The sequence below is a fragment of the Squalius cephalus genome (assembly GCF_949319135.1).
Source record: "Squalius cephalus genome assembly, chromosome: 21".
Classification (NCBI taxonomy): domain Eukaryota; kingdom Metazoa; phylum Chordata; class Actinopteri; order Cypriniformes; family Leuciscidae; genus Squalius; species Squalius cephalus.
The window spans coordinates 14,253,100-14,271,521 of record NC_137142.1 but is presented as its reverse complement, the minus strand read 5'-3'; the positions used below and the strand labels follow the sequence as shown (position 1 = coordinate 14,271,521).

Here is an 18,422-nt window from a genome sequence, read left to right as displayed (position 1 = left end):
CTGCCCTCGAACAACGTCTACTGTGACCCGCCCTCGAACTCTGTATTTATAGCAGAGGCCTGAAAGAGTTTGGTTTGTGTTGTCGACATTTTCAGCCCTGCAAATCCACTTTGCATGCACTTCAAAAGGATGCCATCTGTTCGCGTCACTGTGTATCAAGCGCTGAGGAAGCCTCCGAAGTTGAAATTCAGATGGTAATGGGCATTTCGTTTCTGACACGTGCTGTAAGCGGTCGACCAATCAGAGCAGAGGAGGCTCTCGTAAAGGAGGGGTTTTGAGAGACTGAATCTTCGAACAGACCGTTTTTAGATTGAGAAATTAGGTGATGTGAAATGTATATTATGAGAAAATGAAAGTGTTTTTTGACCTTGGATGCATGAAAAACTGTTGTAAACAAAATTAGGAAGCTATAAAATAGCATAATAGGGCCATTATCTGCCATAATCTGTTACAGTTTTGTTTGTAAGAAAACTTTTATGTAGTTTGGGTCATTTTTTTCTTTTTTGTGAAGTTCAGTTTATGGCTTATGTGGATGAGGGACGTCCAATAATCTGACCATGCAGGCCTCTACCTAATTTGTCTTCAGCTGTCATTTGTCAACCAAGTGACAGCTGAATATGCACCAAAATACTGTAGAATACTGTAGAGAGTTTTCCCCATCCTTTAAAAAGTTTTTAAGATTTTGCAATCCTAACTACACTACTGTTCAAAAGTTTAGGGTCTGTAAGGTTTTTTTAATACTGTATATACTATACTAACTATATATACACAGTGCCTTCTGAAAGTATTTAAACTCCTTTTTTTTTTTTTCTTCATTGCTACCTTATGTTAAACAATTTTATGACTTTTTTTACATCAATCTTGATGTGAAAATCTTGACACTCCATACACCATAATGACAAAGCAAAAAAAAAAAAAAAAAATGATTTGTGACAACTTTGCAAATTTATTAGAAATTTTTTTTTTAAATAAGTACATTGTTGATGCAACAAGCTTCGCATATCCGCATTTGGCAATTTTCTGCCATTCTTCACCTCAAATCGTCTCAAGATCTGTCAGGTGGACAGCCATTTTCAGGTTTCTACAGAGATGTTCGATTGGGTTATGTTTTCATTAAGGCTATCTATATAGTCCCCCAGTCCTTGCCACTGGTAAACACCCCCACAGCATGATGCTGCCACCATCACAATTTACAGTTGGGATTGTATTGTGCAGGTGATGAGCAGTGCCGGATTTTCATCCATATTGCACCAGAAAGCCTACCACACACCAAATACTGGTGGAGAGGAGACAGAGTGATGAATATATGAATATAAATAAGGATGATTAGGAGGCCATGATGATGGACAGTGGCCAATGTAATTTTTTATGACCACAGAGAGTCAGGACCCAAGTTTAACGTCTCATCCTAAGGATGGTGCTTTTTGACAGTATAGTGTTCCAATCACTATTAGGACCCACACAGACCACAGGGTGAGCAGCACCCCCTGCTGACCTCACTAACACCTCTATTAGCAGCTAGTTTTCCCAGGAGGTTTCCCATCCAGGTACTGACCAGGCTCAACACTGCTTAACTTCAGTGGGCAACCAGTCTTAGGCAACAAGGTGAAAGCTGCAGTGATCTTTGTCCTTCTGTAAGTTTCCATCTCCATTTATGATCATGAAGCTCGACTAGAGTGATCATCAGCTTTTTGGTCACCACTCTACCCAAGGCGCTTCTCCATTGCAAGTCAGCTCTAGGAAGAGTTCTGGCTCTTCCAATCTACTTCCATTAAGGTTTATTGAGGCTATATGCTTCTGTGAACCTTCAATGCAGCATGGCCATTTTTTTTTTTGTCTTTCCCAGATCTGTGTCTTGGCACAATCCTGTCTCTGAGCTCTACAGGCAGTTATTTTGACCCCATGGCTTGGTTTTTGCTTGACCTTTTATTGAGAGGTGTGTGCCTGAATTTGCAACAGGTTAACTCCACTCGGAGTGTAGTAACATCTACAAGTGAAATTGGAATGATCCTGAGTTAAATTTCAAGTGTTATTATACGATGTAATTATTGTAGTTTTTTAATTTGAATAAATTTGCAAAAATGTCACAAACCTTTTGCTTTGTCATTGTGGTGTATGGAGTGTAGATTGATGTGGGAAAAAAGTCGTTTAACATAAGGCAGCAACATGAAATGAGAACAAAATAAAGGGGTACTAATACTTTGCAAGGCACTGTATAATGATCAATTGCATTGTTTATTTGCATCTCTTGACAATCCTCAGACCAATTTTGGGTCAAGACCCACCCGTTGTGAACCAGTGACCTGAAGGACAGCGGCTCATCCTAAATAAAGGATGATCTGATCTGAATTCAGTTCACACACACACAGACCTTGGCTTTGAGCTTGTCTATTTGGTGCTCCACGTCCTCCATGTCTTCTGTGTTCTCCAGCCGCTCGTACAGGACGCTGCGCGTGCCTTTAATCAGATTCAGCGGCAAGACGGACATCCCGTAGGCCTGACGGAGAAAGAAAGAGCTTTAAAGACCAATAATACACCACTCACAATCATTGGGTAAAGTGTCATCACATTTTCACCAAGAGTCTCACCGATAGCTCCTGTGAAAGGAAACTAAATCCATACATTATGGCACTTGATAAAAGAGCGCTTTCTAAATGGTGTCATTCAGAAGCCCACTGAATCCATGTATGTGTTTTCTGTGCAATGAGGGTGAAGAGGAGGAGATGAGAGAGAGAAAAGAGTGTGAGTGTGTGTTTGGATGCAGCAACCATTTTGAGATGCACGGCTTGATTTCCACCAATGCACAGCTTAACAGTGCCCCCATGTGACGACACTCAGCCGGAGCTCACGTACATGTGCACAATGCATCAGAGAAGAAATATCGGAGCTCATGTAGGGAAATATGATCAAACCTTGGACTTTCTGAGAGCTGTAAATCAGAGGTCACTTCAACGCCCTGAGCTCATCGATGAGTTTTTTTCCCCCCTTCTCGGCATTAGGAAGCGCAGGTCTAATGCAGTGAGCAGAGAAAGGCTGGGGTCAGAAGCCCGCTAGTCCTCGCAATATGGGCTTTTGTGAACTTTAATTAAAAATGAAGACCTTCTTCAATACTCTCCTAGTGGCAAATCAATACAGGGAGAGAATAAGAGAGACCAGGTTGTGCATGCACACACACCTCGAGGACAAAAAAAAAAAACACCTCATGCACTCTCACTCGTGAGGTTCTGCCATTTTCAAAAGCTTTCATATCAAAATGCTGACAAAAGTCAGCAGCACAATTAGATCTTCAGAAGGCGGCTAAAACACTGGTGACCTTTTTATCTCCTCTGCCGAAGATGCTTTTAAAGCAGAGAAATTGGTGCTCTCGTTGTCGCGGGCGCCTAACACCGTCGCCATGGGCCGTGACACCCCCTGCTATGAATCACGAGGGCTCTAAAGGCCGGACCATGTCCCGAATACCAAGCGCTCCTCATAAAAGAGGAATCTGTCCTGCATCCCCTGGTGAGATGTCTCCTCCTCCTTTGCCTCCTCTTTCCCATTCTTTCCTGCCCTCCTCGCCCCTGCAGTCCGTCAAGCGTGAGAAAAATAAAAGAGACACTCCAAACAAAACAGGTGTGTTCTTTGCTGATTGGAAAAGAAGACCTGAGGCATGAGAGAGAGAGAGAGATAGTATGATAGTTTGAGAAGGAGAGAGTAAGAGAAAATGTGTAGAGATGTAAGATGAAGGGATCGTGGTTGTCAGCTGGGAGATCGGAGGAGAGAGGGATGAAAGTGGGGATTGGAGAGAGAGAGAGAAGAGAAAAAGTGGAGGCGTACACCCTCTTATACAAGGATACTTTTGTTCGACAGCCTGCATGGGAAAATTGTGCGCTCTGCCACAAAACTATGAGTTTCCTCTGACTTTCCTTATACTTTTCAATGTTGCAGATGGGGGGGGGGGGAAGATTGTGTGAATCTTTTCCAAGCAGACTATTATACTCCTCTGAACTCTTTATCAGGGGTTCCACACTTTTTGACTAATGAATTGAGGACTTTTCTAAGACCTTTCTAATTGTTTTTAAAAATTCCAATGAATCATTCAAAATTATTTGTTTTTTCCAATTGGGGAAAAAAAAACATAGCTCACAAATTGGACATCACTTGCAAGTTTGTCTCCACAAAAAAAAAAAAAAAAAAAAAAAAAACCCTTCTAGAATAGATAAAACATTTTTGACATCATGACACTTTATTTTATCATTTTGAGGAATCTAAAGTCATTAAAATTGACATCCAATTCATGTTTTCTTATTGTCAATGGACAATAATGCCTGTCTCCAAGAAAAAATCTGCTCACAAAAATAATGAAATAAATGTTATAATCAGAGCATCCACTAAAGTTGCATGCACCATTAAACTACCAAAAGATCAATCTTGGATTATTGTATTAAAACACTACCTTCCTCAGTGTCCAATGCTATAATGAGGACACATAGACTAACTAAAACTGACACACAGATGTACAGAGAGTTCAGTAAGCAACAACCAATGGTCTTCTGCCAGATGGTGTCTTTGTGTTTCTTCTGTCCCCTTTGTAGTCTCTAAATTAAATTTAAACGTGTTACACTGCTGGAAATGAGGGGCTAATTTTATTTGCTGTTGCTTTGGAAAATATAAAACTGTCAATTTACACCACTCAGGCAGGTGTGGAACACATTGTGTGCGGAAGAAACACATCTGTGTCACTTGCCATGGTGAAAACTAAATTAATATAATATCGAAAATGTTTTATAAAACACATACTATAGCTCTGGTTCTGTGTGCAGATTGATCAATACAATGTTTCAGCTAAAATGCTTAAAAAACTGTACAGTTAGTGTGCAACTCCCATAGCACTGTTAGCTGTCCACCGTCAACTTTCTTAAAGATTTGTAATGAAATTGCAAACAATAACAGAATGGATTAGGTATACTGTCATTATTTATGACTTTATTATAGATTTGATGGATGGATGGATGGATGGATGGATGGATGGATGGATGGATGGATGGATGGATGGATGGATGGATGGATGGATGGATGGATGGATGGATGGATGGATGGATGGATGGATGGATGGATGGATGGATGGATGGATGGATGGATGGATGGATGGATGGATGGATGGATGGATGGATGGATGGATGGAAGTTCCCTCATTGAATTCAATACATACTATGAAACTGAGATAAGCAGCCAAAGTATAATCATACCCCGAAAACCAATCAACAAACAAACTGAGATAGGACTGAGATATGGACAAAGAAACTCTGTATGGAAGATAGGAGAGAAATGAGAGCTGAGAAAATTAAAATTGTGGGATGTTGTTGTTGAAGTGGCCCCTCGGATGCACCTGGGATGGTGGGAAGGAGGGAGAGGATCTCTCGCCAGTCGCAAGTCATTTTTGCAGCACTGTGATTAAATCAGTGGAAATTAATGCGGTCACCCTCTCGTTGGGAATCAGCATCTTTGGACCGCAGATTTAAGAGGGAGAGGAACCCTCCAGGGCTGAACGTCAGCACGCCAGCCAGACTTTTAAATCACCACTGTGTCACGCAGCACAGGGACCGAGACGGCCCACGGTCAAGCGGACAGATCAAAGAGCCGTGATATACGCTCATATGCATATGCAAGTATTACATGCACATTAAAAAGTCAGCGGGTCAATAATTTTTTATTGTAACGTCACACCAGTGCAAAATGAGCTTGATATAAGACCTAAGCATCTGTATTAGCCAATGAAGGATGTTAAATGGGTTCAAGTGAGAATGCAAGTGGCGTTTTTGATGTCTAAAACCACTCAAGCACAGGAACCGGTTTAGACTTTGGGAGGTCAGGAATCGTTTTAAGCAGAATGGTGCTTGATCAAGCATAAAACACACTTTTGCACCTCATAACATTGAGGGTGATAAAGGCTTCTTGAAACGGCATCTTCGAGCAGGAGAAAGAAGCGTCTACGAGTTCATAAAGGTGTCACACAGAAGAACTCTTTCAAACGACAAACACAGATCAGGTGATGAGTTCAAGGTGAAGTAACTGGAGATCATGAATGGGAAAAGTTTAAAATTAAGTGTCAAGAACTGACTGTACACACAATAGTAGTGATGTGAAAGATGTGAAAAATCGTAGGCAGAAGGTTTAAAAGAAGTGTCCAAATGCTTGAATTCACTGTTCTGAGGATTAAAACAAAAATATGAGCCACCGCTTTCAACAGTTCAAAGAACAAACAACATTTACTTAGAAGGAGTTTTTCTGTATTTTTCTGAATAAACGATTCACAGCCTGAAACTTTTGGAACGTCATGCTGTCGCACTTAAAGAGCACGATTAAAACTCCCAGCATGATTGTTTTTTAGAGCTGGCCATCCAAGCATTGGATAGGTAAAGTTAGCTTTCGCCCGCCCTGACCATATGGCACTTCAGAGGCTTATTAACAAGCTGAGGCTCCTGTTTGTATGTGCTTAAGGTTGAATATTAATTTCCCAGCAGCCCAGCAAAGTGTGATGTTGGCCAAAAACAGCAAGTGCTGAAGGTTTGAACTGCTTGCTTTAGCGTTTAGTTGAAGCGCAGCCGGCCGTGGTGTTGTCATTACGAGTTTACATCTCGGCCAGCCATATGAATTAAGAGCAAGTGGCCACCTTGGCTCAAAGTGCAGTGATAAATTAACCTGCCCACTCTGGACAACACTGCTGCTGCATACGGCGCCCATCACTTAGATTCCATTAGGTTAATCATGCATAATAATAACACATAGGCCAGTATGATAAATCACCCATCGCCTTGGAAACTTGAGGAGGATGGGATTGGGGAGGATGGGTGATTCGGCATCTTTCTTGAGGGTTGGTGTAGAAGGGGAGGAGAGCCGAGAAAAGAAACAATAGGAAAGAGAAAGCGCAATAAGAACAGCCCGAGCGAGTGAACCCTGCTGTTTGACAAGGAATCTTTGATTGATTCTGAGTTTCTGTACCACAACAAAGAAGATCAAAAACAAGAGTGCACTAGGAGACTTTCTTTCTACATAAGCCTCTCCTCAAGATTCCGACAACACGAGGTCAGACAGGGGAACGTTATCATCCTCAGAGCGTTCTTGAAAATTGTCAAACCTTTTAATACAAGCACTTTGAAAGCCCTAATTATGAGGAAAAAAACTTTGTTTGTAACTCAATAGTGAACTACATACAGATATTTCTGGTAACACTTTAGTTTAGGGTGCAATTCTCACTATTAACTAGCTGCTTATTAGCATACATATTACTAGGATATTGGCTGTTTATTGGTACTTATTACACGGCTCTGAGGAATACTTGATTCTGATTGGTCAATCGAGGAATCCAGCGGTATGTTTTTCCTCGATAACAACCGCTGAAAACAGATAACATCACCCGGGTTACTGAAGTCGCTATATATGCTTGCTTGGAATTTTTTTCCCTCGTGGAAGTTTTGCGTATGGTGAGCTAATAAAATATCAAAAATCAATATTTTGTGTAATTATTTAACTATGCCATCCAGTATTGTGGACTCGCTCTCTGTTGTTTCATACAAATGCAGCTGCTGCCATTTTGCGACTATTGCTTTGTACACTGTTGGATTATAAAATAAAGCACATATTAATGTTTTATTCTGCATGACCATATTCTAGATCCCTTAATCCTACCCAATACCTATACTTAACAACTACCTTACAAACTATTAATAAGCAGTAATTAAGAGGTTACTGAGGCAAAAGTCATAGTTAATAGTTAGTATTGGACTCTAGTCTGAATTGTGACCAGATATTTATATAAATATATATTTTTTTTTAATTGTGTGCCACATTCAAAGATATTCCACCTCATTTTTTTCAATCCCTGATAAAGTATAGATTCTCATAGCCCGGTTACTCATGATGCTGGTGATGAAAAATGGATGACATTAACAAGTGTTACAGTACAATCAATTTATCTTATACGAATAGAACAGCTACAGTATGCTGAAGGAATCAGAATACGGGCGTTTATTAATGGCCTTCAGGCTCAGATATATAAATAGGAGAGAGATAACAGAGCATATACATCACACTGACGTCTCAGGCACACGTCCACACACATTGGTGAAAAATGACAGCGTGTCATTTTGAGCGATTGCAGGCCAAAACGCAAGAATCACAAAACATTTCTAATGTTGAGGGGCCGCTTCATCATCCAGGATGACTACAATCAAAGACAGGCGGATTTTCTATCATACGAGGAACCTACATGTGAAGACATATCCGGGGTCCACCATCAACAACCTCTTCAGCAGAAGTATGCTTTTCACATCTATAAATGCAATAATCAGTTTCTACTAGTAGCTGTCATTACATTGTTAAAAGATTGCTGTTTGTTTGAGCATCCCATTCAAACTGACACTGCAACATTGGTACAACCAATGGTGTGAGTTAGAGGTGGGATTATCTGTTTACTCAACCTATGAATGATGAAAGGAGCAGGTTTTGGGAAAGTGTTTTTTTGGGTTTTTTTGTGCAATTTTCCAGTGTGGTGACACAAGTGCTACAGAAAGTAAACACTTCAACCTGTAAAACTGTAGATAAAAACAGAATGAAATTGTGACGACACTTATATTGTGGACAGAAACATCCATTTTATGTCTAAAAGTGCTTTCCTACGAAAGTCTCTTCGCAGTACCCTCGTAAGCGCATGCAAATCGATGGGGCACAAGTAACCACCCACCTCAACCAATTCTCTGTTGGCCACTTACCGTGTATGTGATCACTGCCAGCATGCCAATCAAGGTGAGCGAGCTGATGGAGAACGACAGGGCGGCCAGGCCATCTGCAAGACAGAGGGGAAATTTATTTATGACATGGGCCAAATGTAGAGCTCTGTTAAGTTTTGGTCATACGCCAGATATTCAGAGCAGTTCTTGCCCCCAGGGAAATTTTTCAATGCACCTCATCTTCTCTCCACTCTCACTATCATTTCTCTCAACCTGCTCTTACCCTGACATAGTTACTGAAAGGTCAGCTAAGTTTTTGCCCTCTAAATTTTAATAGTCACAATGACGTGTTGAAAATATAAAGGACATTTAGTAAAGATTTTTTTAGTAGTCGATATCAATTCCAGTAAAATTTCACAATTCTTGATATTCTGCAAATCAAATATGCTACTTAACATAAAATATTTATATAAAAATTGTATTATTTTATAAAACTTAAATTCTATACATTTAAAGCTTAAGGTTTAAATAAATGTAATTAAATTAAGTAAAAATTGCTATAAAAAAAGTAAATAATCTGTAATAGGACAGAATAAATACACAAATGACAAGAAATGCAACAAATAAAAAAGTAAGGCTGTAAGTTTACAAAATTGTCAAGTGCTTAAGTAAACATTGAAACTGAAATTGGGGGGGGGATACAAAAGCAATAAAATGCCAAATAAAACGACTTGAATTAATTTGAAAAGCATCACAAATCAATTTGTCCTTGACTGTCGTTGTTCAAACTTATTTTGTTACATGATGAATATATATATAACGTGTGCTGTAAAAGACAAAAAAAGCTTTATCGTGTAAAGGCTAGCCTACAAGCCTCACCGGATACTCAATGAAATAACAACAAAACAGAGATCTTTCAGATATTTCAATTATCAGACGCACACCTGTATGGCTTGACTGCTTGTTTCAAAAGAAATTGCTAAAATTTTTATATTTTAGTATGGACCTGGTAACAAAGTACATTTGACATTTTGTGAATCACCAGTCCTCAGAATACAGGACGAAACATGGAGCCGAGAGAGTAAAAATGAATGAAAAGAGGAAAGGGCATGATGCCAGCTGTCAGATCTGAAGCCAGCTGAGGCAGATTTATGGGAAGTGACCGCCACAGCACTTCCTGTTAGGATCCCACCTGTCATAGGGAGCGAGAGAGTTGAACACTCACAAACTCGCGCGATTTTCCCCATTTCTTCTAGTTCAGAGCTATGGCCCAGCGGAGCAAAACACAGCATCCTGGCAGCCCAGAGCCCAGAAAGCCCCCGTCTGCCTGCAGCCTACCTCAATTGAATGCAACCTACTGTTCTCTGTTTATTTTCCTCAGGAGCTGCTTTACATCACTCATGAAATGACTTCTTTCCATTTTGTCGAACCACATGAAGTCTGAGAACTGTTTGCTGCGCCACCCACCACGTTCCATACACAAAAAGCCTCAAGACACAAAAGCCGTCGAGAAGAAATGAAGATGATTACACTCCTGCTTCCTAATGTAGCAAACGGAAGAATATAAAAAGGAGAGACGCTTTGATGTCTGATGGCTGAAATGAGCATTTACATCTGAATAGGTGTTTCCCTTTGTGATGTCCCCGCTTTTGTTAAGTGGCGAAGGCGCGATGCCGGAGACAATGGCGTTCGTGTTTGGTACGGAAAGCGGCTCTGTTTATGAACTCCTCACAATGCAGGGGGACCTGCGTTTTCTGTCGCTTCCCCGGAAGACTTTCTAAGGGATTGGACAGAGAATATATTGTTTGTTATCTGTGGCGGCTCTACAGCTGCTCTAGCGCCTGATTCCTCGGCACTCGGAGAGAGTGGAGGCCCTTATCTCGACATGCACGGAGCTCCTCGGGCTTATGCACGCGGAGGAGACCGCTGCCACTGAGAAGTGTATATTAAAGAGCTCTTAGCTGAGGTATTCACAACATGAGCTTACTATGATAACCTTGTGGAGATGGAAAGCAGCTTGCTAAAGCTAACCCACTCACTAGATTCTGGATTACTGAAAAAGAGAAGGCGTGCCGCTCCCAAACAATTATTCATAGAAATATGGTCAAACAAAAGTGGAGCAAACCACTTTGATTGAGAGAGATTTTATTTATTTTAATCTTATTTGAAGTGTATTTTTAAAAAAAAGTTTTGAGCATAGCCATATGCTAGGTCTATATATATAATATGTAGCAACTCTTGCGAGGAAAAAGCAAGGTAGTTTTCATCAAGTTTATTCATCACCTGACAATAAATATTTCACAGACTTTTTTACGTTAGTGCAATGACAAATTAAAGCAGTTATTTTATTTTAGAAGCAAACATGTATTCGCAATATCTAGTTTTTTTTTTTACGAGTAATATGTAAATGCGTGTCAATTTGGTGGCTATAAAAATCTTACACAAGACGGCAGCAGAGTTCACCGCATGTAAGGTAATTTGTCACATTTTATTAAAACACATTTAAAGGGGAACTATGCAGTTTTTTTTAGCTTAATTTACCTTAACTGAACAGCTTCGCAGTCATTGGAATGGTTATATGACTTTTTTCAGGTTGAATGGTGGTCGTCACGCTTCCCCCTAGCGCCTTTGAGCGGAAAAAACACCTTTGCAACGACGGGCCGACGGGCCGCGTCAGGAAGTATCGCATGATATCAGGTCTTGCGATGTAACGAATTGCTTTACAGCACTGCACACATACATTTATATATTAGCCTTCTGTGTATCATACATGCCTCAGTGGACATGGCTCTGTGCATTCCCCGGCTTCTTTGAAAACAAATGCACATGACCAGAGGGAGAAGATGGGAAAAATCTTCGAAAAGTTACCGAGGTCCTGACCTCGAGAACCTCATTCAATGGTGGGTGTCTACATCCGCCCTACATCCGCTCTATAAAAGTCCTGCGATAGAAAGTAGTTCTATAAAGCTACTAGCTACTGATACATACGACAAACCAGAAATAATTAAACAATTTATCACTGATATGGAATAAGAATAGCATGATTACAAAGTCTAACATCAGCCTTTTTTGAACTGTCATTATGAAATGTATTATAATTATTATTTTACAATAGCTCGAATTAATATGAAATAATATTATTTTCTAATTTAAATACAGTATGCACTAAATGATGTACATAAAAAAAAAAACACCTGATTTATTTTTAATCTAATTCCCTGACATTCCCCGCTTCTGATTGGCAGACACACTGAGGGGGCGGGGCATTACGTAAACAACGACAAACGAAAAGGCCAATCATTTCGCAAGAACGCGTGTATTTTGCATATGAATGCTTGTCACAACAGTGGTAAACCTTCTTAAAATGTACGTTTTTATTATTTTTTTCAAGATTTCTCATAAACAGCTCTGCCATATAACCAACTTGTTGTTTAACTTACAGCTCTTATCCTTAACTTTGTCTACCATCATGCACATTGATAGTCAGTAGGGCTGGGTAAAAAATATTGATTTCTCGATATTTATCGATTCTCATTTTTACGAAACGATATCGATTCTTAAATCCTAAGAATCGATTAGTCATCCTGTTTTCAGTTGATGAATGAATGCACATTGTTTCGCGCATCCCATCCAATAAATCGCAATAATCTTTGTGCTTTGTTATTATTAATATGAAATAAAGTCTCAGATTTCAAATGACGTCCAAATTCAAAAACATAATTACCGTTTTGGCACTGTGGCGGGAGATCGCTCTGGCGCAGCTCAATAGAAGCAGCAGCGCGGAGCACACACGATCTTCTCTTCCGCCTTAATAATATCAGTTACAGCGAGAGATAAACATGAATGAGCATCTGAAAGTGTGTTAAAAGATAGAGTACAACTTATCGAAGTCCGTATCATGTCACATAGAATCGCTCAATCAGCGTTTCAACTGTGGAAAGACGTTAGTAAACAATGTCATGTAACGTCACATTTACCTCAGAAAAAAACATCCAGTGACCATAAACTCGTTAGTCAGCTAGAAAAAGTAACTCTAGAGGAGCATTTTGTTAAATATATGCACCATATTACATATTCATTATAATTTTTAATGTTCTTCAATATTTAATGCATGTTTGAATAAATCTGGAAAGTTTATGACAGCCACCAATTAAATTTTTATACAATTTCATGTAACTTTATTATTATAAAAATAAATAAGTGTATTTTAAGTGTTTGTATACAAATCAGTTATTTTTTACCTTCAATATTATAGTAGGCTAATGAAGCCAATAGGCTACAACTGACTCCCATAGTTTACAATAATAGTTCAAGAGATTTGTTTTCCTTGAGAAAATGTGCAATGTATTGTACCTGATATCCAAAATAATCGATATTGAATCGAATCGAATCGTAATCGAAATCGAAATCGAATTGAATTGCAAGCTTGTGAATCGAAATCGAATCGAATTGTGAAATTTGTGTCAATACCCAGCCCTAATAGCCAGTATCCAAACTATAAATGTAGATCTTCCTCGCATTAAAACTATGTTGTCTAGGCAGCACAAATACTACATTGGGGTGACAGATTATGAGTGTTTCCAATTTTTGTGTTTTATGCACTTACATTTCTAAATGATTTCAATCATTTAAAATATCTTTATCAACTGTCATAAAACGTATTTAATACTAAAGGCATGAAATTAGGAGGGATCAACTGATCATCTGATCGTTTGATTGATTTAAGCCAAATATTGTAACGTTACACAGATTATGAAATGAATTGTATGTTTTAAGGTACCAATATTAAAATTCTGACTGTTATCAATAAGTATACTCATGCTATCAGCCAATAAAAAATAAACAAATGATATTAAAATGTTATACAATGTAGTCTAATTAAACAAACAAAAACAAAAAAAAAATCAATTTTTTTTATGCTACAAGTTAATTTATGCATTACATCGTTTTAATGCACAGTATGAAAAATAGATATTCATTTTGAGATGTGTTTTTAATTAATATTTTCAAAGGTTAAATTAAATTAAATTAAATTAAATTAAATTAAATTAAATTAAATTAAATTAAATTAAATTAAACAATAGTTTTCCATACCCTTAAAACAGATCTAACACCTTGCAATATGTAAACACCCTTACAATATAGATACTGGATTTATTTTTTTGCTATTCTGGCTATCATTACAGACTAGCTCTATGTATGTCAAATTATGTCATCAAATCCAAATTAGATTCATGGTAGCTGATGCCGGATGCCTTCTCGTCACACTACGTCGCGCTAGCTCCAATTTGAAATGTGACTCTCCGTGAAACACATTCGGCTCAGCGGGAAGGTAAATCAGAGAACAAGAGCTGTCTGAGTGGATACTGGGTTTAGGTCTTTGCTGCATAATTAAGAGGAGACTTTTCCCAAGCCTATGTCTGTGATAAGATCAGATCTCCAGCTGTCTACCCTTCTCCGCACGCTCCCTCGCTCTCTCGCCTGATTCTTACCTGCTAATGGGGAATTGGCTATTGCATTCAGGTTACATTTTACGGATGTTTCACTCAGGGGAACCGGCAACTGAACCGCCACAAATCTGCGGAATCGGAATCGCAGACTCGTGATGACGCTTGGTTGAATTTGTCAGCTTGTCCTGCCTTGGATCAAGATGCTCATTCGGCAGCCCAGGCTTCTCAGGGACATCATAACCCTGCTTATCTAACACATTGGGTCAGCTAGTTATTAATTTCACATGTGGAGTGGGGATGAGGAGCAGGGTACCAAGACCGTCAACCTCAAGCTCTGCTGCAGATTGTGACAAACAAGCCTGTTTCAACAGGGGCCTTTTTCTGATGTTCCTTCCACCAAGACTTTTTTTTGCTTGATTCCTATTCATTAGGCCAGGGCTGCTAGGAAAGGGCAATGACAGCTCTAAGACCCCCTCAGAGGAATCAGGCACTGTCTCAAAAAGCCACAGACTTCCTCCAGGCTATTGGATTAGTTTTTTTTGTTTTGTTTTTGTGGCGCCATTCCTGACAGCTTGAGGGTCTTCAAGGAGCAAAAGTCACGACCCAACCTAACAAGGGAACATCTCTGAAGGAACACCATGATGTTGGAAACTCACACTTGCTTTCCTGGAGCAAAACAAAACTTGGCACAAAAAAAAAAAAAGTGACTTGTACTGGAAGTAAAAAGAGACATGTGACTTGTTAAGTGATCTTCAAATGAGCCTTTAGAATATGATAAGATTGAAGGAAAGGCTCTGAAGAACATTGACACAAAAATACTCAAAAATGGACACTAATATAGCTTGAAGGGAAATGAGAAAAACGTTAAAAAACTTTTTTGGAAAAGGGATGATCCCTCGTCTCACCAGAGTGACAGAGCCAATGTTATTTTGTTAAGTTGTTTTAGTATCATTGATATTCTATTGCAGTTTTTGTCACAGTTATGAATTGGTCTTTATTTTGTATTTTCTGTTGTCATTTTAAAGTGTTAGTAATTTTGGGTAAATTAGTAAATTAGTTTTTTTTTTTTTTTTTTTTTTGTCAATATAGTTTTTATTCATTTTTAGACTTCATTTAGTTTGAGTTATTTTAGTTCAATTAAATGAAAATGAGAAATGTTGCCTTGGCAACTAGCTAAGTTTGAATTTTAGGTAATAATAACCCATAACAAAAACCCATGAATTTTCAATAACCCTGCAGTCTGCATGAAAGCAGACTGAGGAAAAAAAAGAGGTGAATGTAAATGGCCACACAGAATCACATATAAAGTGCAGGTGCAAAGATGTGCCTGCCACTCCTGCTTCAAATGGAAGCCTTGATTGACACGTCAAAAGCAGCCGGCCTTTCCTTTTTTCCAAGACAGCAAATTTAGGTAGCACAATGAGGTCTGTTGACATTGACGAGGCTAAATGTCAATGCTGCCAAACCCACACATCACCTCTACTCGTGGCTCGGCAGCATCCGTCGCTCTCTAAAAAGCACCTGTCGTTTCGGTGTTGTGGCCCCGGAAGGCTTCAATAAAGCTTTTTTTTTTCTGTTTTCTTTGCAAGTGTCAGTAAAACTGAGCTGCAATTTTATTCTACGGTACTTACGGCTACTGCCCAGCTCCTCGAACAGAAACTGCACCTTCTCCCACTGAGTGGAGTTCTGGTTGGGTGGAGATTCCAAGGGAACAAACGTCCTGAAACAGAGGTGTATACTTCTCAATCATAATGTCATTATTTATACACTACCGTTCAAAAGTTGTGGGTTGGTAAGATTTTTTTTTTTTTTTTTAAATAAGTCTCTTGGTGAGCATAAGGCTGTAAAATAATATATAACAATAATATATAATTTTCAAAAACAACAGTCTCCACATACACACTGCGACTTAAAGGGATAGTTCTGTCATGACAACTCTCAGAGTGATTGGTGTGGTAATGGGTATGACAATGTTGTATGTTTGGTCTTGGCGGAATAGATCTGCTATGCTGCTGCGGAGTAAGTACGGGACTTGCTACTGCCAATACATACACGACACACTGCTGTGATCAAGTAAGACATGCTGCTGCTGTACAGTATAGAGTACATGAATTACCCGTAGCAGATCTATACTGGTGGAGCTGGGGAAGGTGGAGGGTTTCTGAAAGCAAATGATAACCAAGTATTTGAAGGTTGAGCACGCAAGCTCATTGGCTACTGAAACAGCAGGAACCAATCAGCTGTGCCTTATAGAGAATGATGTGATTGCAAGCAGATTGAGTTAAAGGACCTATTAGCCTGTGCCATCTAGAGTTCCATGACAGAACTCTACCCTCAAGTTGTTCCAAACCTGTTTGGTTAGCCATATTCTTCTAAATATTTTCTTTTGTGTTAAGCAGAATAAAGAAAGTTTGGAACAACTTGACAGCGAGTAAATGATGACAGAATTGTCATTTTTGAGTGAACTATCCCTTTAATATGGTCATAAAGCAAACACAGACTCTTCAATCAAATGTGCAAACAAATGATCAAATCAAATAGAATAGAATAATATGGAATTTTATAAAGCAAAAATTAATAAATGATTTTCAAATATATTTTGGCTTCCAAAAAAGTCTGTTTTTATGGGTAAGTTGTGGGGGCATATCCAATGAAAGTTTCTAATTATCAATAAAATACATCATTTATCATGGGAAAAAGGCATGATTAGGTAAGATTTCCTCAAATGTATAGGCTTTAAAGGTGCATTATAAAAAATTGTCAACTAGTGGTTGAACTGAGAATTACAGTCCAGATTCAAAATATTGGAGAGCGTTTCTTTCCCTGCCAACTGTAGATTAGGGCTCACGCGGGTTGCCAGATAGTTGACACGTAACAGGAATGAGCATAATTGACAATGGAAAGGCTCGAGTCTTACACTGTAAACTGATCAGCTAATGTATGTTTGCAATGTTTTTATTGCTGGGGCTTTTTAGGTCAGGTAGAATTTGTGATCTCTGACCCAGTTTGTTTGCTGGCTTCCATTGCTGTGTTTTCCACCAACTTGCAACGAGGGGTGTTGAAATACTATTGGGTAAATTGACAGTGGGCGGGATCTCAAAGAACAAAACAAAAACAGACATTCCGACACGGAACGCACATTTTCAAAGTAGGATAACTGGCTGTAGCACTGTTTTACAGAGAGACAAGTATATGTACTTTGCATGTTTTTAAATCTCTGCAAACATGGTATTTTTATGCTTTAGTATGGTAAAAAAAAATTACATGGAGCACCTGTAAGTGGAGTTACTTAGTGCACCTTGGCTTTACCCAAAAGACTAATTGTTTTCTTGTATATGTATGTATATTTATAGCTGGCTGACGACACGAGTGTGATTACTGTGAACTATCGTGTAGAGATCCATGTACTCAGCTCATGAGATGTATCGCCGCAAGCTTTAAAAGCAACCGAGGACACAGTATGCTCACATTCTGAGCAAATACCTGCAACACTAAGAAAGTGAGTCCTCTCCAATGAGGAGAACACTCACAAGATGAGATTGCATAAGAAAATACCTCAGGCTACAGCTGCTCTGAAAAAAAAACAAAAAAAAACAACAACCTTTTAACCATAAGTTTCAGTTTTAGTATCAACTCTATAATTTCTATGTCCATCAATTATACCTTATATATATATAAGACTCTTTCTCCTAATCACGAATTTTATATATATAAACATTTTAATAAAGAGTGCAGATGATGTTAATGATGTTAATTATTATTAGTAGTAGTATTAAAGAGGTATTTATAATACATACATATATAATAATAATAATAAAACACCATGTACACACTATAATTATATTTATATTATAACATTTTCCCCATAAGAATAATAATAATTTATATTATCATTCCCATTTCAAAGTTTGTCTGGATATCCAAGCGGCAATATAAGATGTAAAATGTTTATCATATTGCAGTTCAAATTCCAATCAAAATATATGACGCAACAATCATGCAGCCCTAAAGAACACGCATAACGCCTACTGTTAACATCCAGTCAGCAACTTGAGAAAATGCAGCTAAAAGAGCCGCTTTTAAATCACAACAGATGCAAATGGCTGCAAAATAGGCTAAATTTAAATGCAGCCACATCATTCAGCATCACTGGCATTATCTGAGTGAGTTCAATTGATGTGTCACTTCAGAAAAGCTGCGTCGTGCATGAAAATGTCATCTTTTAGGGGTGTCAGTAAATTACATTGTAAATTGTACGTACAGC

General features: G+C 38.6%; 1 protein-coding gene across 2 annotated transcripts in view; it reads right to left on the bottom strand.

The window, feature by feature from the left end:
- Positions 1-18,422, bottom strand: part of lmbrd1 (LMBR1 domain containing 1) — a 99,226-nt gene that overhangs the window by 48,472 nt on the left and 32,332 nt on the right. For both annotated transcript variants that reach the window (XR_013819579.1, XM_079855871.1), the window contains exons 6-8: positions 15,790-15,878; positions 8,751-8,824; positions 2,372-2,497 (exon numbers count right to left, since the gene is read on the bottom strand). Coding sequence is in view for 1 of the 2 variants with exons in the window: in XM_079855871.1 (XP_079711997.1) it covers positions 2,372-2,497; positions 8,751-8,824; positions 15,790-15,878 (289 nt within the window). In the remaining variant the exon portion in view is untranslated. The remainder of the gene's footprint in view (positions 1-2,371; positions 2,498-8,750; positions 8,825-15,789; positions 15,879-18,422) is intronic.